At 43.8% G+C, this 26,979-nt stretch overlaps 1 protein-coding gene, 1 long non-coding RNA gene and 1 pseudogene across 5 annotated transcripts; 1 reads left to right on the forward strand and 2 right to left on the reverse strand.

Moving 5' to 3' along the window:
- The window catches only part of LOC110569354 (potassium/sodium hyperpolarization-activated cyclic nucleotide-gated channel 4-like), a 191,999-nt pseudogene that overhangs the window by 25,554 nt on the left and 139,466 nt on the right, over positions 1-26,979 (reverse strand).
- Positions 487-23,441, forward strand: LOC135270809 (uncharacterized). Of its 4 annotated transcripts, XR_010338957.1 has the most exons (5): positions 487-674; positions 15,101-15,215; positions 17,552-17,651; positions 19,406-19,529; positions 21,543-23,441. It is a non-coding gene; the product is annotated as an uncharacterized LOC135270809 (long non-coding RNA). The 4 variants fall into 4 exon arrangements; XR_010338955.1 differs by having other exon boundaries at positions 17,552-19,529; XR_010338956.1 differs by lacking the exon at positions 487-674 and adding an exon at positions 13,900-14,214 and having other exon boundaries at positions 17,552-19,529.
- On the reverse strand, positions 18,961-25,890 carry LOC105729787 (single-pass membrane and coiled-coil domain-containing protein 1). Its single transcript, XM_064366950.1, has 3 exons — positions 25,714-25,890; positions 20,448-20,597; positions 18,961-19,595 (listed from the first exon to the last, which is right to left on the reverse strand). Exons 1-3 carry the CDS (start codon positions 25,761-25,763, stop codon positions 19,151-19,153), a joined length of 645 nt encoding a protein of 214 aa, XP_064223020.1. The 5' UTR covers positions 25,764-25,890; the 3' UTR covers positions 18,961-19,150.

Genomic DNA, 26,979 nt, shown 5'->3' on the forward strand with positions numbered 1-26,979 from the left:
ACAGGGCATGGGAATACTAAGAGTTGTCTTAAGAAATCTCATATATTTCAGACATACTCTTCCTTACCTCCATTGCGACATTCAAGGTGTATGGCTTTGGCCCCACCTTCTTGCAAATGACCCTATCTAAAGCTACTTGGCCATTTTGAAATCTTTCTTAGGTCCTGATTCTGGGCTATGCTCAGGGCAGTCTCTGAAGATTTCTCACTCTGTTCAGGCCAGTTCCTGTGCTAATTTATGCCCACACATACCTGGCAGGGAGAGCTAAAGATGGAGTCAGTGGGAGCTGCCCTTTGGCTTCATTTATTTTTAATGTATTTCTAAGCAGCAGCATCTATCCTTGACCCTCTGCTTGTCAGAGGGCCAAACTCACAGACATTTTAAACTTAAAACAAACAGTTACAAAGCTGTTGAACTTTGCCTGTGCAAGGGCAAATATGCAAACATAAAAACACCCCAAGACACCCGGCTTTACTTATCACACATATGTGAGAATGTCCCTTCCCAGCTAAAGGCAAGCATTGAAAGAATAAACAGAAAGCCTGGAGAAGGTTTTCAGGGTGTTTAGATACCCTGTCGACTGAGAATTAAGAGGCTCTGGCTGGTCACTTGCTTGGAGAGGATCCTGAGGGCTGACAGTGCTGAGGGAACCCCGGTAGCACCTGCTGGCTAAGGTGAGAGAAAGCTGAACTTGAATGTGAGGGCTGTCAGTGAGAAGAAAATTCAAGCCATGGGTAAGGTCTCATAGAGAGGGAGGAGGCTGGGGAGGAGTGAATAGGCCTTTGGAAAAGGTGCTGTTAACCCAAACAGAGAGGCAACAGCTTTGCTATTAGATTTTCTATTTGAAAGAGCAGGCTCTGTCCCTGGTAGCAATAGGCAGAAATAAAAATAATATATATTCATTGAGAAAAGAACTGGAAAAAGAATTAGGCAAAATAAGCATGTGGTTTTGTATCTTGTTTTATAAAACAGCTTATTGTAATAAATTAGATATTTGTTGAAAAAAACAGAATTTGAAGTTTAGAAAATCAAATCAGTTTTAGGGGTTGAGAATCTCATTATATACTTTTGTCTTTCAAAATTGTTTATTTGTTTATTTATTATTTAGAAATGGGGCCTTGGTATGTTGTCCAGGCTGGAGTGTAGTGGTGCAATCATACCTCACGGCAGCCTCAAACTCCTGGGCTCAAGGGATCCTCCTGTCTCAGTCTCCTGAGTAGCTGTCACTATAGGCAGGCACACCTCAATTTGTTCCTGGACCAAACTGAAGGTCGGGTTGCTTATTCTTGCAGCCCAGTAATGAGATGCAGATAAACTGGGAAAGAAGGGAGTTCATTGCTGTAACTGACTACAGCGAGAAGGCCTGTAAAATATCACAAGACCAATTCAAAATCACAAAGTTTCCAGAGCTTGTATATCTTCTAAGCTATATGTCTATGTGTATGTGTGTATTCATCTAAAGACATAAGTGATTGACTTCTTCTAATCTATCTAAAATCTGAGTCCTCAAGGCCTTCCTCTGGAGCCTCAATTAATTTACTTAATCTAAATGGGTCCAGGTGCTAGGGTGATTACCCTTATCTTATCTCCTGCTAAATCGCAGAGTTTTGGGGAGTTCCTTTAGTCCCCAAGAAAGCTTGTTTGCGAAGGTCTGGGGAGTTCCTTAAGACCCACAATAAAACTTGTTTAATCCCAAATGGGTCCTGTTAAGAATTCCTTTGTTATCTTGTCATGCTTCAAGGCCTAGGAAAGGGCTAGGCTACTGTTTGTGGGCTTTTGTTACATTCTAGCCTGGTATAGGGCACTGGTTCTATCAGCTTTTAATATTTAACTTAACCACTCAGTGCTGAAACTTGTTATGAAGGCCTACCTGTTCAGCCGTTAGAAAGACCTGGCCTGCCACAAACTTGCCTGGCTAATTTTTAAATTTTTTGTAGAAACAAGGTCTTGCTTTTTTGCCCAGGCTGGTCTTGAAATCCTGGGCTCAAGTGATCCTCCCATCTTGTCCTCCCGAAGTGTTGAGATTACAGGCATGAGTTACCATGCTTGGCCATCTTTCAAAGTTTACATGTGTATTAGTGCATGTTCTTATTGCTGATAAAGACATACCCAAGACTGAGTAATTTATAAAGAAAAGGAAGTTTAATAGACTCACAGTTCCACATGGCTGGGGAGGCCTCACAATTATGGCAGAAGGCAAAAGGCACATCTTACATGGTGGCAGGCAAGAGAGAGAATGAAGCCAAATGAAAGTGGTTTCCCCTTATAAAACCATTAGATTTCATGAGACTTATTCACTAGCAAGAGAAAAGCACATTGGGGAACCACCTCCATGATTCAATTATCTCCCACTGGGTCACTCCCACAACATGTGGCAGTTATGGGAGCTACAATTCAAGATGAGATTTGGGTGAGGACACAGTTAAACCATATCATTCCACTCCTGGCCCCTCCCAAATCTCATGCCCTCACATTTCAAAACAATAATGCCTTCCCAACAGTTCCCCAAAGTCTTAACTCACTTCAGCATTAACTCCAAAGTCCACAGTACAAAGTCTTATCTGAGACAAGGCAGTCCCTTCCACCTATGAGCCTGTAAAACAAAAAGCAAGTTAGTTACTTCTTAAATACAATGGGGGTACAGGCACTGGATTAAATATACCCATTTCAAATGGGAGAAATGGGCCAAAACGAAGGGGCTAAAGGTTCCATGCAAGTCCAAAATCCAGCAGGGCAGCCAAATCTTAAAGCTCCTTTGACCCCATGTCTCAGATCTGAGACATGGGGTCAAAGGAGCTTTAAGATTTGGCTGATGCAAGAGGTGGTTCTCATGGTCTTGAGCAGCTCCACCTCTGTAGCTTTGCAGGGTACACCCTCCCTCCTGGCTGCTTTCATGGGCTGACATTGAGTGTCTGCAGCTTTTCCAGGAACATGGTGCAAGCTGTCAGTGGATCTACCATTCTGGGGCTGGAGGACAGTGGCCCACCTCTCACAGATGCAGTAGCCAGTGCCCCAGTAGGGATTCCATGTGGGGGCTTCAACTCAACATTTCCCTTCTGCACTGCCCTAGCAAAGGTTCTCTCTGAGGGCCCCAACCCTGCAGTCCAGGCTCCACTTCTGCCTGGACATCCAGGCATTTCCATATATCCTCTGAAATCTAGGTGGAGATTCCCAAGCCTCAATTCTTGACTTCTGTGCACCCGTAGGCTCAACACCACATGGAAGCTGCCAAAGCTTGAGGCTTGCACCCTCTGAAGTCCAGGCTGGGATTACACTAACCCGCCACCTTGCCCAGATAATGTTTATATTTTCAGTAGAGACAGGATTTCACCATGTTGGTTAGGCTGGTCTCAAACTCCTGACCTCAAGTGATCCATCTGCCTCAGCACCCCAAAGTGCTGGAATTACAGGCATGAACCACTGTGCCTGGCCCCTTCTTCTTACTAAAGATGAGCTGTTCATGCTCCACAGAGGCTAACTCCTCCATGTGTACACCAGATCCCAGCCCCTTTCACCTACTCAGGCACATGGCTTCAGCAGCTGTTCCTCCTCATCAGTTTCCCCTTCTCCCTTATCCATTACCAATATGCTGATGTTTCTTCTGTCTTCAAAACACTTTCCCAGCAGGGCTTGGTGGCTCATGCCTGTCATCCTAGCACTTTGGGAGGCCTAGGTGGGCAAACTGCTCGAGCCTAGCAGTTTAAGACTAGCTTAGGCAACATGACAGAAACCCATCTCTACAAAAAGTACAAAAGATTAGCCAGGCGTGGTGGCATGCACCTATAGTCTCAGCTACTTAGGAGGCTGGGGTGGGAGAATCTCCTGAGCCCAGGATATCCAGGCTGCAGTGAGTGGTGATCACACCACTGTACTCCAGCCTGAGTGAAGGGAGTGAGATCCGGTTTCAAAAAAACAAAACAAAACAAAAAAAAACACCCTCCCTTGGGGGTGTTTACTTTGTAATAATTCATTGAGCTAAACTTATGATTTGTGAACTCTTCTGTATGTTTCTTTTTCTTCAAAGTTAAAACAAATTTCCCCTTAACTTTACATTCCTCACTAGCTACTACTGCCCTTTATAAAAAAACAAACAAACCCCCTCAAAATGGCAAATAATATTTGGAGTTTGCACTAGGTAGGCTAGACTATCCTGTGTAACAAATGGATGCCAAATGCTAGAGGGTTTATACTCAAAGATCTTTTTTTTTTTTTTGAGATGGGACTCTTACTCTGTCACCCAGGCTGGAGTGCAGTAGCACTATCTTGGCTTACTGCAACCTCAGCCTCCAGGGTTCAAGCAATTCTTCTGCCTCAGCCTCCCAAGGCATGCCACCACACCCCGCTAATTTTTGTATTTTTAGTAGAGACGGGGTTTCACTATGTTGGCCGGGCTGGTCTCGAACTCCTGACCTCAGGTGATCCTCAGCCCTGGCCTCCCAAAATGCTGGGATTACAGCCATGAGCCACCGTGCCCAGCCCCAAAGACCTATGTTTTGATCACACAAAATCTACTGTGGGACTGGTAGCAATTCAGACTAGCTCCCTTTCAAGCAGTGATTCAGGAATCCAAGCCACTAGCATCCTATAGTAGCTATTCGGAACATATGCCTTCCACATCACCTCACAGGGGAAGACAGGGCTGGAGGATCATGTACTAGCTCTTAAATACTTTAAAATAAAAAATACTTCGTAGCTCAGATTGGCCAGAACCAGTGATGTGGTCAGAGGGACTGGGAAATGCATGGAGCTCATGGATATCTGGAAAGCAGTAATTGTCTCTGCCACAGCCTCTCCATTTCTCCCATTTTCTCTAAACCAGTTCCAAACAGAATCTTACCTCCATTACACCACCAACACTACTCCCATCAAGGTCACTAATGACCTCCAGGATCATCTCACTTCACCCATAAATGATAGATGATTTTGTTATTTCCCTTCTCTTGAAGCATTTTCTCCTCTTTTATGTCACACCACTCCTTTCTTGGTTCTCTTCTGACCTCATGGACTACTCCTTCTGAGTCCTTTTTGCAGTTCTTACTGTAAAGGGGCACAGAATTCAGTCCTTGGATGTCTTATCTGTCTTCCCTCAATCCCTTGGTGATTTCATTTTGTGTCATAGTTTTAAATTCCTTCTACACATTAATAATTCATTTTTTTAAATTTCCAGCCCCAATCTCTCTTCTAATTTACAGAGGGACACACATTTAACTATCTACTTCATGTTATCTCAAGGTTATATGCCCAAAACTGAACTCCTTAAAAAGGTCATCTCCTGGCCAGGCATGGTAGCTCATGCCTGTAATCCAAGCACTTTGGGAGGCCGGGGCGGGTGGATCACCAGGTCAGGAGTTTGATACCTGCCTAGCCTGTCTCTACTAAAAATACAAAAATTAGCCAGGTGCAGTGGCAGGCGCCATAATCCCAGCTACAGGAGGTTGAGGCAGGAGAATCACTTGAACCCAGGAGGTGGAGGTTGCAGTGAGCTGAGATCGTGTCACTGCACTCTAGCCTGGGCGACAGATCGAGACCCTGTCTCAAAAAAAAAAAAAAAAGATCTCCTTAAAAATTTGCTCTTGGCTGGATATGGTGTCTCACACCTGTAATCTCAGCACTTTGGGAGGCCAAAGCAGGCAGATTTCTTGAGCCCAGGAGTTCAAGACCAGCCTGGGCAATATGGCAAACCCTGTCTCTACAAAAATTAGCCAGGCGAGTGGCCCACGTCTGTGGTCCCAGTTACTCAGGAAGCTAAGGTGAGAGGATCACTGGAACCCGGGAGACAGAGGTTGCAATGAGCCAAGATTATGCCACTGCACTCCAGCCTGGGCAATAGAGTGAGACCCTGTCTTTAAAAAGAAGAAAAAGAAAGGGCCATGCACAGTGGCTCACACCTGTATTCTGAGCACTTTGGGAGGCTGGGGCAGGCGGATCATAAGGTAAGAAGTTCAAGACCAACCTGGCCAATATGGTGAAACTGTGTCTCTACTAAAAATACAAAAAAATTTTCTGGGTATGGTGGCACATTCTTGTAATCCCAGCTACTCAGGAGGCTGAGGCAGGAGAATTGCTTGAACCCAGGAAGGAGAGGTTGCGAACTGACATCGAACCACTGCACTCCAGCCTGGGCAATAGAGCAAGACTCCATCTCAAAAAAAGAAAGAAAGAAGTAGCCACTACACTCCAGACTGGGTGACAGAACAAGACCCCATCTCTAAAAAAAAAAAAAAGTTGCTTCTCTCAGAGTTTTCACCAACTCAGTGAAAGATAATTTCATGGCCAGGCACAGAGGCTCATGCCTGTAATCCCAGCACTTTGGGAGGCCGAGGTAGGTGGATCACCTGAGGTCAGAGGATCAAGACCAGCCTGGCCAACATGGTGAAACCCTGTCTCTACTAAAAATGCAAAATTAGCCAGGTATGGTGGTGCATGCCTGTAATCCCAGCTACTCAGAAGGCTGAGGCAAAAGAATAGCTTGAATCCGTGAGGCGGAGGTTGCAGTGAGCAGAGATCATGCCACTGCACTCCAGCTGTGGTAGCCACTGCACTCCAGCTGTGGTAGTCAGCCTTCAAGATGGTCTCTAGCGATCCTCAACTCCTGCTATGTGTGCCTTTTTTATATATATATATATATATATATATATATATATATATATATATATATATATATTTTATTGCGTTTTAGGTTTTGGGGTACATGTGAAGAACATGCAAGATTGTTGCATAGGTACATACATGGCAATGTGGTTTGCTGCCTTCCTCCCCATCACGTATATCTGGCATTTCTCCCCATATTATCCCTCCCCAACTCCCCACCCACTGTGCATGCCTTTGCATACTCCCTTCCCACACTGAGCAGGGCTGACCTATGCAACCAATAGGATACTGTGTAAATAACAATGTGTGGCTGGGCACAGTGGTTCATGCCTGTAATCCCAGCACTTTGGGAAGCCGAGGTGGACAGATCACTTGAGGTCCAGAGTTTGAGACCAGCCTTGGACAACATGGTAAAACCTCGTCTCTACTAAAAATACAAAAATTAGCCAGGTGTTGGGGTGGGTGCCTGTAATCCTAGCTGTTCAGGAGGCTGAGGGATAAGAATCACTTGAACCATGGAGGCGGAGGTTGCAGTGAGCAGAGATCACACCACTGCACTCCAGCTTGGGTGCCAGAGCAAGACCCTGTCTCAAAAACAGAAACAAACAAATGAAAAAACCCAAAAAAACAACATGTGACTCCTGAGGCTAGGTCATGAGAGATCCTGTGGCTTTTGCCTTATTCTCTTGGATCACTCCCTCTAGGGAAAGCTATCAGCCATGTTGTGAGGACATGTAAGCGGCTCTACGGAGAGAACTTCAGGGCAAGGAACTGAGACCTCCTATGAACAGCCAGTACCAAGTTGCTAGTCATGAGTGAGTCATCTTGGAAGCAAATCATCTAGGCCCAGTCAAACTTTCAGATGATTGCAACCTAATAAGAGATCCTGAGCTTGACTCATCCAGCTAAGCTGCCCCCAAATTCTTGACCCACATCACTGCATTCCAGCCTGGCGACAGAGCGAGACTCAGTCTCAAAAAAAAAAGGGCCAGGCGCGGTGGCTCAAGCCTGTAATCCCAGTGCTTTGGGAGGCCGAGGCGGGTGGATCACGAGGTCAAGAGATCGAGACCATCCTGATGGTCAACATGGTGAAACCCCGTCTCTACTAAAAATACAAAAAATTAGCTGGGTATGGTGGCGCGTGCCTGTAATCCCAGATACTCAGGAGGCTGAGGCAGGAGATGGCTTGAACCCAGAAGGTGGAGGTTGCAGTGAGCCAAGATCACACCACTGCACTCCAGCTTGGGTGACAGAGCAAGACTCTGTCTCAAAAAGAAAAAAATCAGCCATAGAGTCTTTGGAAACTGTACTAAGAGCATAAAGCAAATGAAGAAATATTTCCAAAAATCTACTAAATCTCAGTGAGAAAAGTGAGTCTGTGGCATGTGAGCCACAATTTGCTTCCTCCCTTCTCACTCAGCTCAGTATGCCTGAAGCTACACTCCAAGTAGGTATGGTTAAGAAGACAGGACTCCCTATCTCCCAGCTCCCAGTCTCGGATTATAGTTTCCATCTCCACCCCCAGCCCCAGGTGCAGACTGCTGGGACTTCTCACACCCTCTAGCCCGGTTTGCAGAGGCTAAATTCCAGGTAAGTGGAGCCGAGATACTGAGGGTTCCCTTCCCCTATTCGGTTTCCACTTACAAGGTGGAGGCTTTATCCAACTTGTTGCAGATAGAGAATACTGGGGACCCATCACCTTCCTCCCAGCTTACTCAGAGAGTGACGGTTCTAGAAGAGACAAGAAGACCAGAGCTTACTGTGCCTGCTCAGTGCCCTATTCTTAAAGAGAGAAGAAATAATCCATTGTATCCACCTCCAGCTCCAGAGAAATGGTTCTGAGATTTTTTCCAGCGGGAGAGGTAGGCCCTAATAATTGAGAGCTTCAGCAGATCTCCTCCCCAAAGGAAATGATGTTATGCAGAATAGTGTGGAGAAGTTCAAACATAAGGGCACTCTTGAAAACAATGGCAATTTTAGTTGTAAGTACTCAAGAGGTGGTTGGTGGAATGATGTTAGCAAAATGGTTGAGTAGGCAGCTCCAAGTTCTTATGCCGCCACAGAAACATTGAAAAACAAGCAGTAACCATCAGAACCAACACTGTCAGGACTCTGGAAAACAGCTCAAGGTTTACAGCAACCAAGAAAATGGTAAACCAAAAAAAGGGGCAACTTCGAAATAGTAGGAAAGCTCTGTGGATTTTATACTCACTCTACCAACCTCTCCTCCTTGGCAAGGTAGCAGTCTTGTAGAGGGAAACTCACATTCCTGGACTGGGACACTGGTCCCTGGTTTTGGAGGGAGCAGAGCAGACCTTATTTATAAATTATCGTGTATGTCTCTTCTAACCTGTCTGAGCTATCTGAAGGACTGACAGAAGGCACTCATCTGTTTCACCAAACTCAGAACTCAGGCCACAAATGCAGAGGCACTGCTTGAAGAAAACACTGTAAGCCAAACTAACGACACTCAGAAGCCCATGGAAAATATTATGGTCTGCACATGTAATAGACTACCTAAGGCCCAGGAGCAAAAACTGAGGAATTTCTTGGGAAAGGTCATTCAAATGCACCCCTTATATTACAGGGATCCCTAGGCTAAGTGTTGAAGGACAACCTTGGCACAGTCAATCTATCAAGACTGAGGGAACTGCTTGTTTGTTTTTCAGCAAATGACATTCAAGGAAATTTCTGACAAAACACTAGCTGAACACAAGTTAAAGCAAAGAGACTTCTGTGACCATACACAACAAGGAATACAGTCTTTACAGAAACAGTTTGGGAATTATTTCAACTGTAACTGCAAATCAGGTAATTCTGATTTCTAGAATTACCACATTATAATATTCAAATTTCTGGTTGTCTACAAAAATGCACATATACTTCCTGGCATACAAAGAAACAGAATAAATTAACAGAAACTACCCCTGAGGAAGTTCAGGCATCAGACTCTCTAGACAAAGACTTTACAACTGTCTTATCAACAAACTGTGTTGGGAAAACTGGATATCCACATGCAAAACAATGAGGTCAGACCCTTACCTTACACCATATACAAAACTTAACCTATAACAAATTAAAGACCTAAATTTTAAGACCTAAAACTATAAAACTCCTAGAAGAAAACACAGGGGGAAAGCTTCATGACACTGGATTGGCAATGATTTCTTTGATATAACAGCAAAAACAAAGGCAACAAAAGCAAAAATAGACAAATGGGACTACATCAAACTTACAAACATCCATGAATCAAAGGACACAATCAGCAGAGTGAAAAGACAACCCACGGAATGAAAGACAATTATTTGCAAATCATATCCGATAAGGGGTTGATATCCAGAATGTACAAAGAATGCCCACAACTCAAAAAAACAACCTGATTAAATGACAGGCAAAGTTGTGGCTTTTTCTAGGTTTGGGGGAAAAAAATAGAAACAAACAAAAAAATGAATGAGCAAAGAATCTGAATAGATATTTCATATTTCTCCAAAGATGATATACAAATGGTCAATAAACACGTGCAAAGATGCTTGCCATCTTTAGTCACTGGGGACATGCAAACAAAAAGTACAATGGGATACCACCTCACACCCATTAGGATGGCTACTGTCAAAACCCAGAAAATAGCAAGTGTTGGCGAGGGTGCAGAGAAATTGGATATCTGTGCACTGTTGGTGGGAATGTAAAACAGTATAGTTGCTGTGGAAAACCATATGGTGGTTTCCAAAAACAATTACACACACAATTACCATATGATCTAGAAATTCCACTTCCAGGTATATACCCAAAAGAATAAAAAACAGGCCCCTTAACAGATATTTGTACACCCATGTTCACACCAGCAGTATTTCTAATAGCCAAGAGGTGGAAGCACCCCAAGTGTCCACTGGCAGATGAACAGATTTCTTTTAATGTAGCATATACATGCACTGGAATAGTATTCAGCCTCAAAAAAGAAGGGAATCCTGTCATGTGTGATAGGGATGAACCCTGAAAACATTATGCCAGGTAAAACAGGCCAGACACAAAAGGACAAACACCTACGAAAATTCCACTTATATGAGGGTATGTACCTAGAGCAGTGGAGTTCACGGAAATGGAAAGGAGAATGGTGGTTGCCAGGAGATGGGGGAGAAATGGGGAGTTTATTGGGTATGGAAATTCAGTTTGGGAGGACTGAAATGTTCAGGAGATGGACAGTGGTGATGGATACACAACAGTGTATCCATCGGCAGGTAATGCCGATGAACCATACAATTACAAACAGTTAACATTTTCCTTCCTTCTAGCCAAAAATAAAAACATTTTAAAATGGTTAAAATGGTAGTCTTGTTATATTTTACCACAATTTTGTAAAATACGGAGTAAGATACCAGTTCATATGTAGTAGGATGGCATGGAAAATGACAAGAGTTGGTGAGGAAGTGAAGAAATTGGAAACTTCACACCCTCCTAATTGAAATGTAAAATGGTACAGCCACTGCAGAAAACAAATTTGGCAGTTCCTCAGAAAGCTAAACATACAATTACCATATGATCCAGCAATTCCACTCTTAGATATATAGACAAAAGAACTAAAAACAGGTATTCAAACAAATATTTGTACATAAATCTTTTGTATTAGCAGTAGTCAAATAACGAAAAGGTGAAAAAAAAAACAATGTCCACCCAATGGATAAACAAAATGTAACAAGTATATTCATAAAACAAATCATTATTCAGCCCGAAAAAATGAAGTCCTGATCCATGCCACACTGTGCATGAACCTCAGAAACATGCTAAGTGAAATAAGCTAGACACACAAGATCCCATATTGTATGAGTCCACTTATATGAAATATCTAGAATTGCCAAATTCTTAGATATAGAAAGTGGAATAGAAGGCGCCGGGGGCTAGGCGGAGAGGTGGGATGGGGAGTCAGTGCTTTGTGGTTACAGTTTATCTGGGGTAATGAAAAAGTTTTGGAAACAGTGGTGATGGTTACATTGTGAATGTATTTAATGCTATTGAATGGTACTTAAAAATGGTTAAAATGTCAAAGTCTGTTATATATACTTTGGACAATATTTTAAAAATTAATAATGCAATATACCAAAAACCATTAAATTCACACTTTTAAACATTTTATTGAATTTATGTTACCCAGACTGGTCTCGATTCCTGGGTTCAAGCGACCCTCCCACCTCCCAAAGCTCTGGGATTACAGCTGTAAACCACTGTACCTGGCCAAATCGCACACTTTTAGTAGGTGAACTGTATGGTACGTATCTCAATAAAGCTGTTTTTTTTTTTTAAACTATTATTTAAAAATGTTTAAAATGGCAATTTCTGCGTTTTTTTTTCTTACCACAATAAATGTTTAAAAGGCATGTACACATATAACGGTGACAAAAATAAAAATAAAATAAAAAAGGCTTGTACACGAGAGAGCACAGACACCATATTCTAAGCCCAGGCAGGAACCACTGCAAGGCTTATTACTCACATTGGTGGAGGCAAGCTGCTAGAGTCAAGGGTTCCAGTTCGAGGCTCCCGAGTCCACTGGGTGTAGTGATAAAAGGCGATTTTAGGCTAGTTGCATGATTAGGAGAATAAAAAATTAAATGAATGGAGATGTATATACATAAGTAAATCAGAGGCCGGGTGCAGTGGCTCAGTCCTGTAATTCTAGCACTTTGGGAGGTCAGTGCGGGCGGATCACTTTGAGGTCAGGAGTTCGAGACCAGCTTGCCTAACATGGTGAAACTGTCTCTACTAAAATACAAAAATTACCGGGGCACGATGGTGCGCGCCTGTTAATCCCAGCTACTCTGCAGGCAGAGGTTGCAGGGACCCGAGATCACTTCACTGCACTCCAACGTGGGCGACAGAGCGAGGCCCTGACTCAAAAAAAAAAGGATCTAAACGGGCAATTCTTTAATTTTTAACACAACAAACACCAATCGAAGACAACGTAGGGGTTGTGACAATGGTCAAAATCTTGCCCTTGACTTTAATCCATCGACATTTGGGGGCCCATAAACCCCCAAACCTCTGAGAACTATTTAGACAAATACTAGTCGGGTTTTTTTGTGTTTTTACTTTTTAAATGGAGAAGTGACGATTCACTTTTTTAAAGATTTGCGGTTTTTAGCCAATAAACACGCCGGGGTTTACTCACCGACTTCCTCTGATTCTTGCCCAGCGGCTCTAAGCTTGCACTCCCTTGCATAGTGTTTTTGAATTACCGTCCACAGTTCCATGTTGACAAGGGAATTTCTTCGGGTGTGGTACCGAGTCCACGAAGATACGCGGCGACGACAGAAGGGACAGCATAAGCTTGCCTTTTCGACAGTCGACTGGAAGCACGGTTTACAGAGCGTGTGGTTACACGGGAGGGTGACGGGCTCGAAGAGGATTTCCATGCAGATCCCGCATTGGCACTCAGACAGCGAAGGGACGGCGGCTTTGGGTACAGCCATTTTTATATGTTAATAAAGTCTATTAACGACACCTGCAAGAAAAAGAATCCTATTTTCGGCCAACCACAGAGAGCAAATGCACAGTTTTGTGTTCCAATATTATGCCCAACAGCGTATCAGAATGCGGAGAACAGGAACATCAAATACGTCTTGAAGCAAAAAGGCGCTCTGTGGGTCCGGCAAACAAGAATACCCTGGAGGGCTGTGTCTTTGTCCATTTTTAGGGCAAACGTCCGGCGAGCAAATAAATGCAGGTTTTCGTCAGAGGAGCCTGGCTGCTCCGAGGCCTGAACACCGCTGGCTGCAGCTCCGGGTGCAGCGAGTGGAACGCGCCAAGTCCCCTCCTCCCCTCACCTGGTGAGGATGCTCCGCTCAGCTCGGGGCAGCCCGGCCCCAGGACGCGGCTCCAGGAGAAACCCCGGGCTCCGGCTGCAGCAGGACTTCCACTTTACTGCAGCTGCGGGGGCGACGAGTGACTCCAGCGTTCAGCTTTCGGGCGCCTTGCGCACTTTCCCAGAGCTCCGCGCCCCTGACCCTGTTACTCAGCCAAAGACCCAATTAGCTGCAGTAGAGCAGCAGCCACCGGACATGGGCTCGTGACGTCACAACCGCCCGCCAAAATAATACTTCACACTCAGAGAAATGCCCGAGGGCGACGCTCCCTGGGCGGGACCTCCGGTGTCTGCCGGCCGCCCGCCCCGCCCGTCCTCCCAGCCCGGAGACGCTCCCGCCTTAGCGTCGCAGCTCCTCCTAGTGCAGCCGGGGTGGGGCCCGACCTTTCCCTGAGATTTCTGCTCCCGGAGGCTTCAGACACCCCTGGTTTCTTGGTTTCTGGGTAGAAAATGGGAAACCTCAAGCCAAATTCAACAGCCAAACAAGGTGCATCACCTGAGGTCAGGAGTTCGAGACCAGCCTGACCAACATGACGAAACCCAGTCTCTACTAAAAATACAAAAATTAGCCGGGTGTGGTGGTGTGCACCTGTAGTTCCAGCTACTTGGGAGGCTGAGGCACGAAAATCGCTTGAACCCCTGGAGGCGAAGGTTGCAGCCAGCCGAGATCACGCCACTGTACTCCATCCAGCCTGAGCGACAAGAGCGAGACTCCGTCTTAAAAAAAAAAATAGCCAAACTGTTTTTCTAATTCTTCCCTCAGTACCCTTGTGAGTACCTTTTTAATTCTATTGATTTGTAACGAAGCACCTTAGGTCTCTTTCCAAAATTCTTAAAGCAGCATCTCCAAGAAATATTGTCAGAGAATTCACAAACCTGGGACAATTTAAGAGACACTTATACTTCCTTCCGTATGGCCCAGCCACTTAAAGTCTGCAGCCCAGAGTAGGTTATTTCAGAATTGCCTTCCCGGCTGGGTGCGGTGGTGCACGCTTGTAGTCTCAGCACTTTGGGAGGCCAAGGCAGGCGGATTAGGAGGTCAAGAGATCGAGACCATCCTGGCCAACATGGTGAAACACCGTCTCTACTAAAAATACAAAGATTAACTGGGCGTGGTGGCTTGCGCCAGTAGTCCCAGCTACTCAAGAGGCTAACGCAGGAGAATCGCTTGTATGGAGGTTGCAGTGACCTGAGATCGCGCCATTGCACTGTAGCCTGGGCGACAGAGCGAGACTCAAAAAAAAAAAGAATTGCCTTCCCTTCTAAGGGCCTCAGGCCGTTTGGCTTGAGCAACAAACATCAAAGCTGTCTCAGTCCTAGAGCTTAGATGTTATTCACGGGCATCATTTATGTAATATATAGTTTATTAAGTTTCAACAATCAAAATTCTACAAAGGTACAAGGGAGGTTAACAAGAATAGAATTTCACATTTTATACATGTCGAAGTACGTTTTTATGTCTTGGCATTAACCTTTTGAATTGGTAACTGATTCTACGGATTGAGTTCTAAGAAAAAAGCGGAATTTGGCCATGAAAATGAGGGGAAATACATAAGGAATGTGATCCCTATACTTAAGACCCTCGCCTAAGGTTTTCATGTTTTGTTTTAGAGTTGGGCTGCTGGGGCCTGAGGTTTTTTTTTCCTTTTGTTTTAGAATTGGGGTCTCACATCATTTAAACCCAGGAGGCGGAGGTAGGAGTGAGCCAAGATCGCCCTGCTGCACTCCTGCCTGGGGGATAAAGTGAGACTCGTCTCAAAAAAAAAAAAAGGTGAGACTTATTTCAAAAAAAAAAAAAAAGGCCATCGCTTCTCAGCCTTTTGCCTAAGATCAAGTGTAAAAAAAAAAAAAGGCCAGGCACGGTGGTTCACGCCTACTGTAATCCCAGCACTTTGGGAGGCTGAGGCAGGTGATAGCTTGAAGTCAGGAGTTCGAGACCAGCCTAGCCAACATGGTGAAACCTCACTCCCCATCCCTACTAAAAATATAAAAATTAGCCAGGCGTGGTGGCAAGCGCCTGCAATCCCAGCTACTCAGGAGGCTGAGGCAGGAGAATGGCTTAAACCTGGGAGGCAGAGGCTGCAGTGAGCCGAGATTATGCCATTGCACTCCAGCCTAGGGGACAGAGCAAAACTTTCGTCTCAAAAAATAAATAAATAAAAGAAGTAGGATCTTACTATTTTGTCCAGGCTGAGGGAGTCTTTCACCTCAGCCTCTGGAGTAGCTGGATCTAGAGGCTTGTAACACTGCACCCAGCTCCAGAACTGCATTTTTTTGAGAGAATATTAAATTAGTATGAAGAAAGAGAAAAGAAAATCACTGGGCATGAAAACCGCCTTTAAGTTCTTCTGAGATTGCTGAGAGCATTCAGGTTGGGTTAGAGGAGTGGTTTCCAGGTTGAGAAAAACAAGGAGACATGGGTCCTTGGTAGAAATCTTTGGGAGCTTTTATTTCGATGTGGATTCAGAAGCCTGTTATCTGTGATAGCTCACACCTATAATCCCAGCACTTTAGGAGGCCAAGGTGGGAAGATGACTTGAGCCCAGGAGTTTGAGTCCAGCCTGAGCAACATAATGAGACCTTGTCTCTACAAAAAATAAAATAATTAACTGGGTGTGGTGGCTCACACTTGTACTCTCAGCTACTCTGGTGTCTGAGGTAGGAGGATCACTTGAGCCTAGGAGGTCAAGGCTGCAGTGAGCGGTGGTGGTGCCACTGCACTCCAGCCTGGGCAACAGAGCAAGACCCTGTCTCAAAAAAAAAGGAAACCTGGGACTGTCATCCAGTTGTCTTAAGTATCAATCCCTTAGCTTGGAATTTCAGGCTTATTTTGTTTGTTTGTTTGTTTGTTTGTTTGTTTGAGACCGAGTCTCATTTTTGTCATCCAGGCTGGAGTGCAGTGGTGTGATCTCAGCTCACTGCATCCTCCACCTTCTGGGTTCGAGCAATTTTCATGCCTCAGCCTCCTACTGCTGCAATTACAGGCGCATGCCCTGTAATACCACATGCTTTGTAATACCACACCTGGCAAATTTTTGTATTTTTAGTAGAGATGGGGTTTCACTATGTTTGCCATGCTGGTCTTAAATTCCTTACCTCAGATGATCCACCCACCTTGGCCTCCCAAAGTGCTGGGAGTACAGGTGTAAGCCACTGCACCCAGACTTCAGGGTTCCTAATATGCCCACAACCTGCTTTTCCCATGGAGTCTTCCATTTTTCTTTCTTTTTTTTTTTTTTGAGATGGAGTTTCGCTCTTGTTGCCCAGGCCGGAGTGCAATGGCACGATCTCAGCTTACCACAACCTCCGCCTCCTGGGTTCAAGCAATTCTCCTGCCTCAGCCTCCTGAGTAGCTAGGATTACAGGTATGCACCACCACGCCTGGCTAATTTTGTATTTTTAGTAGAGACAAGGTTTCTCCATGTTGGTCAGGCTGGTCTTGAACTCCCGACCTCAGGTGATCCGCCTGCCTCAGCCTCCCAAAGTGCTGGGATTATAGGCATGAGCCACTGCGTCCAGCCAGAATCTCCCATTATTCTTTTAAACATGCAGCTATGCTTTGTTTTCTGTCATCCAAATGCTTGCTTTCATTACATTGCTTTCCCAGTTCATCCTAAATGGGTTGCTTTGTGGCTGTGCCTACTTCAAACATCAATTTAATGCACTTCCTCCAGAGAGTATTTGCCCCACCACCCAGTGATGCCCCTTTTCTAAATTCCCCTAATCATATATTGCCTAGTGATAATGATTTTTATTGCAGTTTTACTATTTAACTTCTATATTTTGATTTCAATCTTCAGGTGCTTATGTCTTGTATAAGGGATATATTTCATGTACTTCCTCGGATTTCCTTGGCCTTGTTTGCTTTCTGTACCCAAAATCACCTGCTCTGTGTGGGGCTTACCAGTTGCATTTCTGGAGTCTCTGGCTTCTCCTGCCACTTAGGAACAATGCAGGAGCTGGCTTCTCAGTGCCTGCTGGGAGGGTCTGGATGATACATGCTGGAATTATGGGAAGGGTCACTCCCCATGGAGTAACTTGTGCCAATTGAAACCAGTGGACTGAGTGAGCACGATACTTAAATTCCCTTTTCTTCTTCCTTCCAAGGATGGTTTCTCCAGTGTGGAAACAGACAAGACTGAGTGAGGGTACCTGCTGAACAACTGATGTGTCTCTTGTGGCTCATTTTCAAGGAGGGGCCAGCAAGGTAACACATCACCATGTATTACTTCAAATCCTTCTCTACCTAACTTCCTTCCAACTTTCTTCACTCTGGCTGTCCTGAATTTGTACCTCCCACATAAAGCATTGGCACTTAATCCTTACCTTGAGGGCAGGATTCACACATTTTTAATGTTTCTGTTAGCCACAGCACCTAGTACATGGCATTTGGTATTCAGTAAATATTATAAATAAATGGTCAAGATGTAAGAATTTCCTTTCCAGTATAAATAACTATGGTACTTCATTAGAGAACAAATACACATCAATATATATTTTATAGTACCTCATGATGTATATTTTAGGTGTTTTTGTTTTAATTTATGAAAATAGAGACAAGGTCTCACTATTGTTACAGCTCTTTTACTCTTATAGTTCAATGAGTTCTGAGTTCTTGTCCCACGACTGACAAAAATGAGGTACGTGGACACTGGAGAGTGAGTAAGGCAGAGTAGATTTTATTGAGCGATAGGAAGGCTCTTGACGGTGAGAGAGGGTCTGAAGGTGGGTTGCTGGCCACGAGCCTGAGTCTATAGGTTGTTATGGGCTAGAAATGGGGAAGTGAATGCTGATTGGTCTGTGGGTATACTTGAAAAAGCACCATTCAGTAATAGGCACAATAGTGTAGAGGACCAATCGGGGAAGGGAAGTTATGTGTAAAATAGGTGAAGGAGAAGGACCAATCAGGAGAGAGTGCCAAACAAGAATGGGAGCTCTCAGTCGGGTTCATGGATTTATCTGGAACTCATAGCTTGGTTTTCAGGCTTTAGACTGTCCTTGCTTGAAGGTTGAATTTCACTAGGGACCCATCCCTGTCTACCTAGGAATTTACCTGCCTCCTATTGCTATCACTATGTTGCCCAGGCTGGTCTCAAACTCCTGAGCTCAAGTGATCCTCCTACCTTGGCCTCCCAAAGTGCTTGGATTACAGGCTTGAGCCACCATGCCCAGCCTTGTTTATTTTTTAAATATGTAATATATTCACATGGTTCAAAATTAAAATGTGCAAAATGGATTAGCAGTGAAAAGACTTCCTCTTATCTTTGAACCCCTAGCCTCTTAGTTTTCTTTCCTGACAATTAATATTATCACTTTCTTGTCTATCTCTGCAGAAGAAGTTTATGGATATATAAACTCATATGCTTTATATATATATACACACACACACACACACACACACACGCACACACACACACATGCACACACACACATGTATATATTTGGTTTTGCACCACTTAGCAATATATATTGGAAATAAATATTTGAAAAGAACACTACATTTGGTGATAACTTCATATCATTACACAAAGAGCTTCTTCATTCTTTTATAGGGCTACAAAGAAATTATCTATTGTGTTAATTTGTCATAATTTATTTAACATCCTCTCTTTGCTATAAAAATAAGACTATAATAAATTGTGTATATTTTTGCCATTTGCAAGATAAATTACTAGAGGTGGAATTACTGGGTCATAGGATGATAGATTAGTTTTTGACGGATGGTATCAACTCTTTGAGGGATGACTTTTGCTCTTCAGGGGTCTTAACTGCTTTCCCCTTCTCAATTACCTGCACAGCCCTCAGCAAACTGTCCAGCAGAGACTGATTCTTTACCATGTTAGTAATGAGAAACGTGATGTCCCTGATGTACATCTGTCTCACTTTAGCAGCATAGTGTTCTGCCTTGTTACCATGTGCAATAAAGAAGGTACAAAGTGCTGCGATGTCTCCTTCTTGCAGTCCACACTCCTCCAGAATGGACTCCCATACAACTCTAATGCGCTTGTTCTTAACTTTTCGTCTGAGGACAGAGGCTAAGGTTGGAAGACCTCTCACCAGATCTGGCAGCTTCTCAAGCACACGAGTATGCAAGCGGATAAGTACTTCAATGACATAGCTGTATACAATATTCAATTCCATTGAAGTGAACCTACAAAAAATATGGAGAGCTTCTTAAGCAGTCAAATATTTTATGTAGAAAGAAAAAATAAATTCTTTTAGAATAATTCAATATTAACCCAGTAGGAGAACCATCTGTTGTAATTTAGAAAATATTTACCTTAGAATTCAAATTCAAATACTTACCATTTTTTTTAAGAGATAGGGGTCTCACTTTGTTGCCCAGGCTGTGCTCAAACTTCTGAGCTCAAGTAATCCTGTCACCTCAGTTTCCCAGAGTGCCAGGATTAAAGGCATGAGCCATCATGCCCAGCCAATACTTACTTTAGAATTAATGCAAATAGGCTGGGCACAGTGGCTCACTCCTGTAAATCCCAGCACTTTGGGAGGTCAAGGTTGGTGGATCACCTTAGGTCAGGAGTTTGAGATCAGCCTGGCCAACATAGTAAAACCCCATGTCCACTAAAAATACAAAAATTAGCTGTGTATGGTGATGCATGCTTGTAATTGCAGCTACTTGGGAGGCTGAGGTAGGAGAATCACTTGAACCCAGGAGGTGGAAGTTGCAGTGAGCCAAGATTGCGCCACTGCATTCCAGCCTGGGGAACAAAGCAAGACTCTGTCTCAAAAAAAAAAAAAAGAAAAGAAATAATGCAAATAAGGCTTTGGCAAGCAAGAGACTCTGTGATGAGATATCTGCTACAGTGCCTGGCATATGAAGAGGTGCTCAAACTAATCTTTTTTGAAAAATAAATGAACCTATGAAAATGTAGTTGCTTTATAGTCTGCTGTTGGAAACATACTAAAAAATTCAGTTTTGGAATGACCACTGGAAGCTCTCACAAAGTCACAGAATTCCATTGATTTCTCAACAGATACTCACTTGAGTGCCAGAACTGCTGTCCACATCTCATCTTGAGCTGCTTGGCTTGCCAGAGTCTTCCTATGATGTTGAAATTTCTGCATCAGGTTATCCTTGGTGAAGTCTAGTTCTTTGAACTGTGCTTCTAACGCTTGGAGTTTGTGGTCTACTCTGTAGGATAACAGAATCAAATAGGTTACAGGACAAAACTAAGGTTTTGCTTTAAGCTAAGGCTCTAATACGTTATTTACAACCACTACCAAATTTGGATAGCTTTTTTTTGACTTTTACTTTAAACTATGAAAGGAAAATGGGTAGCTATTTGAATTTGAAAGTTTCAACAAATGGTCCCATTTGCTGTTCACTCTAGCCATCATCCTTGTCCTTTCATTCCATATATTGCAAACTTTTGAATTGTCTAATTACCTGAATTGCCTGCTATGTCTTGTATTATACCTTATACTTTATGTATGTATGTATGTATGTATGTATTTATTTTCTAACACAGAGTCTCACTCTGTCACCCAAACTGGAGTGCAGTGGCAAAATCACTACCTCCCAGGCTCAAGTGATCCTCCCACCTCAGCCTCCTGAGTAGCTGGGACTACAGTTATGTGCCACCACACCTGGCTAATTTTTTAAAAATATTTTTTGTAGAGATCGGATATTACTATGTTTGGCTGGTCTCAAACACCTGGGCTCCAGCGATCCACCTGACTTGGCCTCCCCAAAGTACTGGGATTACAGGCATGAGGCACCATCCCTGGACTATTCTTTATACTTTTTTTTTTTGAGACGGAGTTTCGCTCTTGATACCCAGGCTGGAGTGCAATGGCGCAATCTCGGCTCACCGCAACCTCCGCCTCCTGGGTTCAAGCAATTCTCCTGCCTCAGCCTCCTGACTATTCTTTATACTTTTAAGAATATTTTATGTAAGCATTTCACAACAGTCATAAAAAGTAAAGCAGTCCTTTTTACCATTTTACTATTAAAGAAATTGAGTCTCAAGAAGACTGAGACCTAATGTCATAAAGTTAGCTAGTGCTGAGACCAGTATATAATAAGGTGACTTTTTCTACCCCATTCTAATTGTCCAACTCTTATCCTTTCTTCCAGGATCAGCTCAAATCCACTGCCTTTTTGAATCCCCATTTACCTTGAGATCTCCTTGCCTTCCTACTTCTCGCTCACAAGGACCGCCTCTGTGAACCCATCTCCCCACCTCCTGCTTTACTATTAGGGTTAGCCTTTCATGAACTAAACTGTAAGTTCTTGGAGGGAAGGAATCAGAGACTATTTATTTATTTATTTAATAAAGATGAGTCTCGCTCATCTGAGATGGAGTTTCGCTCTTGTTGCCCAGGCTGGAGTGCAGTAGCACAATCTCAGCTTACTGCAACCTCCATCTCCCAGGTTCAAGCGATTCTCCTGCCTCAGCCTCCCAAGTAGCTGGGATTACAGGCGCCCACCTCCACGCTCAGCTAATTTTTGTATTTTTGGTAGAGACCAGGTTTCACCATGTTGGTCAGGCTGGTCTTGAACTCCCAACCTCAGGCGATCTGCCTGCCTCGGCCTCCCAAAGTGCTGGGGTTACAGGCATGAGCTGCCATGCCCAGTAGAGACTATTTCTTAGATACCTTTATGCCTGTCCCCCAATACCCAGCAAAGGTCTTACACTGTAATAAAAGATTTCTTGTATGATTGACATCTTTGATGTGAATGAGATGCTGAATTCTGTAACCCAAAATGGGGATTCGAGTAGCTCTGAACAGCTGTGATCATCAGAGGGTGCTGTGGCACCAGAATTATGTCTAATTAACCACAAAGACTGTAGCAACACAACTCACTTGCCTAAGCCACCTACGTTGTCTTTATGAAGGCAGTGATGTGTAAACACACATGCTAGTTCTCTGAGTTTCCATGTCCCCAGTGACCTGAATACCTTTGCGGTTGCCCAGCATTCTATTCTTGATCATCTTTTATTCTTGGTCCTGAATTTCTCCCAAGGCTAATTCACCTTCAGGTATTAGGTTTCTTCTAAGCTTTAGACCTGTATTTTCTTTTTTCTTTTCTTTTCCTTTTTTTTCTTTTAAGACAGAGTTTCACTGTATCTCCCAGGCTGGGGTGCAGTGGTGTGATCTCGGCTCACTGCAACCTCTATCTCCTGGGTTCAAGAAATTCTCTTGCCTCAGTCTCCTGAGTAGCTGGGATTACAGGTGCCCACCACCACACATGGCTGATTTTTGTATTTTTAATAGAGATGGGATTTCTCCATGTTGGCCAGGCTTGTCTCAAACTCCCGATCTCAGGTGATCCGCCTGCCTTGGCCTCCCAAAGTGCTGGGATTACAGGCGTGAGTCACAGCACCTGGCCTAGACCTGTATTTTCAACTGTGTTTTGTGCATCTCCATCAAGATGGAGCTACCAAACCTCAACTCTCCTAAGCTTAACCTACTAATACCACCCCCATCTTCAGAAATTACTATGAAGGAATGTTGTCACTGCTTTACACATAGACAAGACTCACTATAAAATGTTCACTTCGTAGGAATATAAGCCTGTGTGACCTCATATGCCAGCTACTTCTGTCTACAAGTCAAACCCATGTTATTTGAGCTGGGTGCCGTGGCTTACACCTATAATCCTAGCATTTTGGGACTCTCAGGTGGGTGAATCACTTCAGTCCAGGAGTTTGAGACCAGCTTGGGCAACACAGTGAGACATCATCTCTACAAAAAATTTAAAAATTAGCCTAGTGTGGTGGTATGTGCACTTGTGGTCCCAGCTACTGGGGAGGCTGAGGTAAGAGAATTACTTGAGCCCAGGAGGTCAAGGCTGCAGTGAGCTGTGATCATGCCACTGCATTCAGCTTGGGCAACACAGTGAGACCCTGTGTCAAAAAAAAAAAGTCAGCCAGGTGCAGTGGCTCATGCCTGTAATCCCAGCACTTTGGGAGGCTGAGGTGGGTGAATCACAAGGTCAAGAGATCGAGACCATCCCGGCCAACATGGTGAAACCCTGTCTCTACTAAAAATACAAAAATTAGCTAGGCGTGGTGGCGCGTGCCTGTAGTCCCAGCTACTCAGGCAGGAGAATTGCTTGAACCTGGGAGGCAGAGGTTGCAGTGAGCCGAGATCGTGCCACTGCACTCCAGCCAGCAAGACTCCGTCTCAAAAAAAAAAAAAAAAAGTCATTTGGTATACCATTTGTATTAACTTTCAGACCTTTAAGAGTATATTGCTTATAAGTCATCTGTGGCTTGAACCTCAGAGATGAACTCTAGCTTGTCAATCAGTATAAAATTTTACAATTGCAGCAGTTCTTTGGAATCCTCTCACCAAAGGACAGTCCCTGGCCAGTCCAAATAAATCTAAACCAACATGCAAATCTGAACGCAGCCTGTTTTTTTTTTGTTGTTGTTTATTTGTTTTACTGCTAGTTCCTTAGTTCCATTAATGACCTCACCATCTATCCAGCTGCTTGAACTAGAAATCTCAGAATAATTCTCAACTGTTTTTTCTTCCCCTTTTATGTCTCTCTAACCCATTCCTGCCTCTCCATCTCCACTAAATGAGTTTCTCATCATCTTTCACTAGGACCTAAGATTACAGTAGCCTAACTGGACCCATGTTTTCAATTTCCAATCCATCCTCCAGACACATTCTTCTAAATCACAATTCTGATCCTGTAACTCAACTGATTATAAATGGTTTATGCCATCCTGACTTGCCCAGTGATATACTTAGAGCCAAACTGGATCTCCTCAGCAGGAAACACAAGGGCCCTTACCCTTTGCTCCTGTCTTCTGCCGGTCCCTCACCCATCCTAGTCATCAATTACATGAGACATCTAGTTACTACCTGAGTACATTATGCAATTCCAAGCTTACATATGGCTTATATGCTCTGTTTCCTCAGCCTAGAATTCCTTCCCATATTTTTCTGCCTCATAAGCTCCTACTTGTACTTTAAGATCCAGCTTAAGCTGAGTGCGGTGGCTCACGCCTGTAATCCCAGCTTTGGGAGGTCGAGGCAGGCAGATAACCTGAGGGTTTGAGACCAACCTGACTAACATGAAGAAACCCCATCTCTACTAAAAATACAAAAATTGGCCAGGTGGTGCATGCCTGTAATTCCAGCTACTCGGGAGAATCGATTGAACCTGGGAGGCGGAGGTTGCAGTGAGCTGAGATCACGCTATTGCACTCCAGCCTGGGCAACAAGAGCGAGACTCCATCTCAAAAAGAAAAAGATCCAGCTTAAATGACACTATATGAAGAGTTCCTTTTTCTAGTGTCAAAGGCAAAATTGATCCTCCCTTCATGTTCTATAGTCCTTTAGGAGCATCACCATTGTAAGGTCAATCACATTCAATTGTAAATATCTTTGAAACTTTTCTCTTTCCTACAGGTTGTGAGCTCCTTGAGGGCAGAAACCACGTTTTACTTATGTTTGTAAATCTAAGATTTAGCACATGCATACGTTGAATGGAGTTACAGCACCTGGGAGCAGACTTTTCTTTATTATTAATTTACATAGATTTGGGCCCGGAAAACTTAAACCACTGTGATAGAGACATAATTCTTCTTTTTGAGACAAGTTTCAGTCTTGCTGCCAGGCTGGAGTGCAATGGTGCAATTTTGGCTCACTGTAACCTCCGCCTCTCGGGTTCAAGTGATTCTCCTGCCTCAGCTTCCCGCGTAGCTGGGATTACAGGCATGCACCACCAAGCCTGGCTAATTTTGTATTTTCAGTAGAGATGGGGTTTCTCCATGTTGGTCAGGCTGGTCTCAAACTCCTGACCTCAGGTGATCTGCCTGCCTCAGCCTCCCAAAGTGCTGGGATTACAGGTGTGAGCCATTGAGGCTGGCATTTTTTTTTTTTTAGACGGAGTCTTGCTCTGTCACCAGGCTAGAGTGCAGTGGCACGATCTTGGCTCACTGCAACCTCCACCTCCCGGGTTCAAGCAATTCTCCTGCCTCAGCCTCCCAAGTAGCTGGAACTACAGGCACCCACCACCATGCCCAGCTAATTTTTGTATTTTTGGTAGAGACAGGATTTTACCATGTTGGCCAGGATGGTCTTGATCTCTTGACCTTGTGGTCTGCCCACCTCAGCCTCCCAAAGTGCTAGGATTACAGGCGTGAGCCACCGTGCCCAGCCATAGAGACAGAATTCTAATGAGAATTTCTGTAGTTCTTTGTTCATTTCTATTTTTCATTCTTCTCTTGCCCATCTTCCCAGAATAGCAGACCCATGCTTGCTCCCTTACTATACCCTTCAGCAACCTTTTCATTGCCTCCTTCAAGGATATCAGGGTTGTGGTTTCACTGTTCATCTTCTTAAGGCAAAAGGAAATAAAACAAAGCAAAACAAAAACCAATAAATGTTTGAATCCAAATTTTCTGCTGTCTTCCACTCAGCAACAGGCAGCAGTAGTATGAGCATTCAATCTACATTCTGCCTGAAAGGTCACTCAGTACAAGAAGCTTTTAATAGCTTGCACATCCAAATATAGTTTCAAGGAACTGCTCCTGTGAACACGGGTGTCCTGGAATGCACTATAACATTTGCCTTTGAAAACTGAACCATAGTACATCAACATAGAGCAACAACCATGTATAATTATGATTCTGTGTATATGCTGGTAAATGTATACACAGATACATTAATGTAACATATACTAGGATTAAATTTGATGGAAGTGTTCTCTCATATTTTAACAGCTTCATTATTTAATTGCAACCTAAATTAGGTTTAAAGAGTACCCCAGATCTTTTATGATCATGGTGACGATATCAAAGCAAAAAACCTAACCATCATTAGAAACTACTAATTACTTGTTATGGCTGGGCATGGTGGCTCACTCCTGTAATCCCAGCACTTTGGGAAGCCAAGGTGAGAGGATTGCTTGAGCCTAGGAGTTGAAGACCAGCCTGGGCAACAGAGAGAGACTCTGTCTCCACAAAAATTAGCCAAGGGTGGTAGTGTATACCTGTAGTCCCATCTACTCAAGAGGTGGAAGTGGGAGGATTGCTTGAGCCCAGGAGTCTGAAGCTGCAGTGAGCTATGATCATGCCACTGCACTCCAGCCTCAGCAAAGGAATATATATATATATATGTATGTATAGAGGGGGGTGGGGAGAGTAAGCTTCTAGTATTAGTTTAGGAATTGAATATAAATATGGAAATAAAATAGGACTTCTGTTTTCTTTTTAAAATTTTTTTTGAGACAGAGTCTTGCTCTATCACCCAGGCTGGAGTGCAATGGCATGATCTCTGCTCACTCTATTTTTAGTAGAGATGGGGTTTCACCATGTTGGCCAGGCTGGTCTAGAACTCCTGACCTCATGATGCGCCCACCTCAGCCTCCCAAAGTGCTGGGATTACAGGTGTGAGCCACTGCACCTGGCCTAGGACTTGTGTTTTCATAAGATTTAAAATCTAATTGGGAAGATAGACTATATCCTTAAATAGAAAATATATATGGGATGTGTGCTAAGTAGATAGAGACCATAAAAATGATAGAAGATGAGAGACTAAGTCACTGAACT

This window comes from Aotus nancymaae, unplaced genomic scaffold (assembly GCF_030222135.1).
Source record: "Aotus nancymaae isolate 86718 unplaced genomic scaffold, 86718_ANA_hifiasm-v0.15.2.pri h1tg000067l, whole genome shotgun sequence".
NCBI lineage: Eukaryota > Metazoa > Chordata > Mammalia > Primates > Aotidae > Aotus > Aotus nancymaae.

Excerpts from the sequence above, each read along its gene's own strand:
- LOC105729787 (XM_064366950.1), bottom strand. The coding sequence starts at position 25,763 with ATGAACAGTGAAACCACAACCCTGATATCCTTGAAGGAGGCAATGAAA. Across the intron at positions 20,598-25,713 it reads TTGAAGGAGGCAATGAAAAG|AGTAGACCACAAACTCCAAG; the intron begins GTTGCTGAAGGG and ends GTTATCCTACAG. Across the intron at positions 19,596-20,447 it reads ACAGCAGTTCTGGCACTCAA|GTTCACTTCAATGGAATTGA; the intron begins GTGAGTATCTGT and ends TATTTTTTGTAG.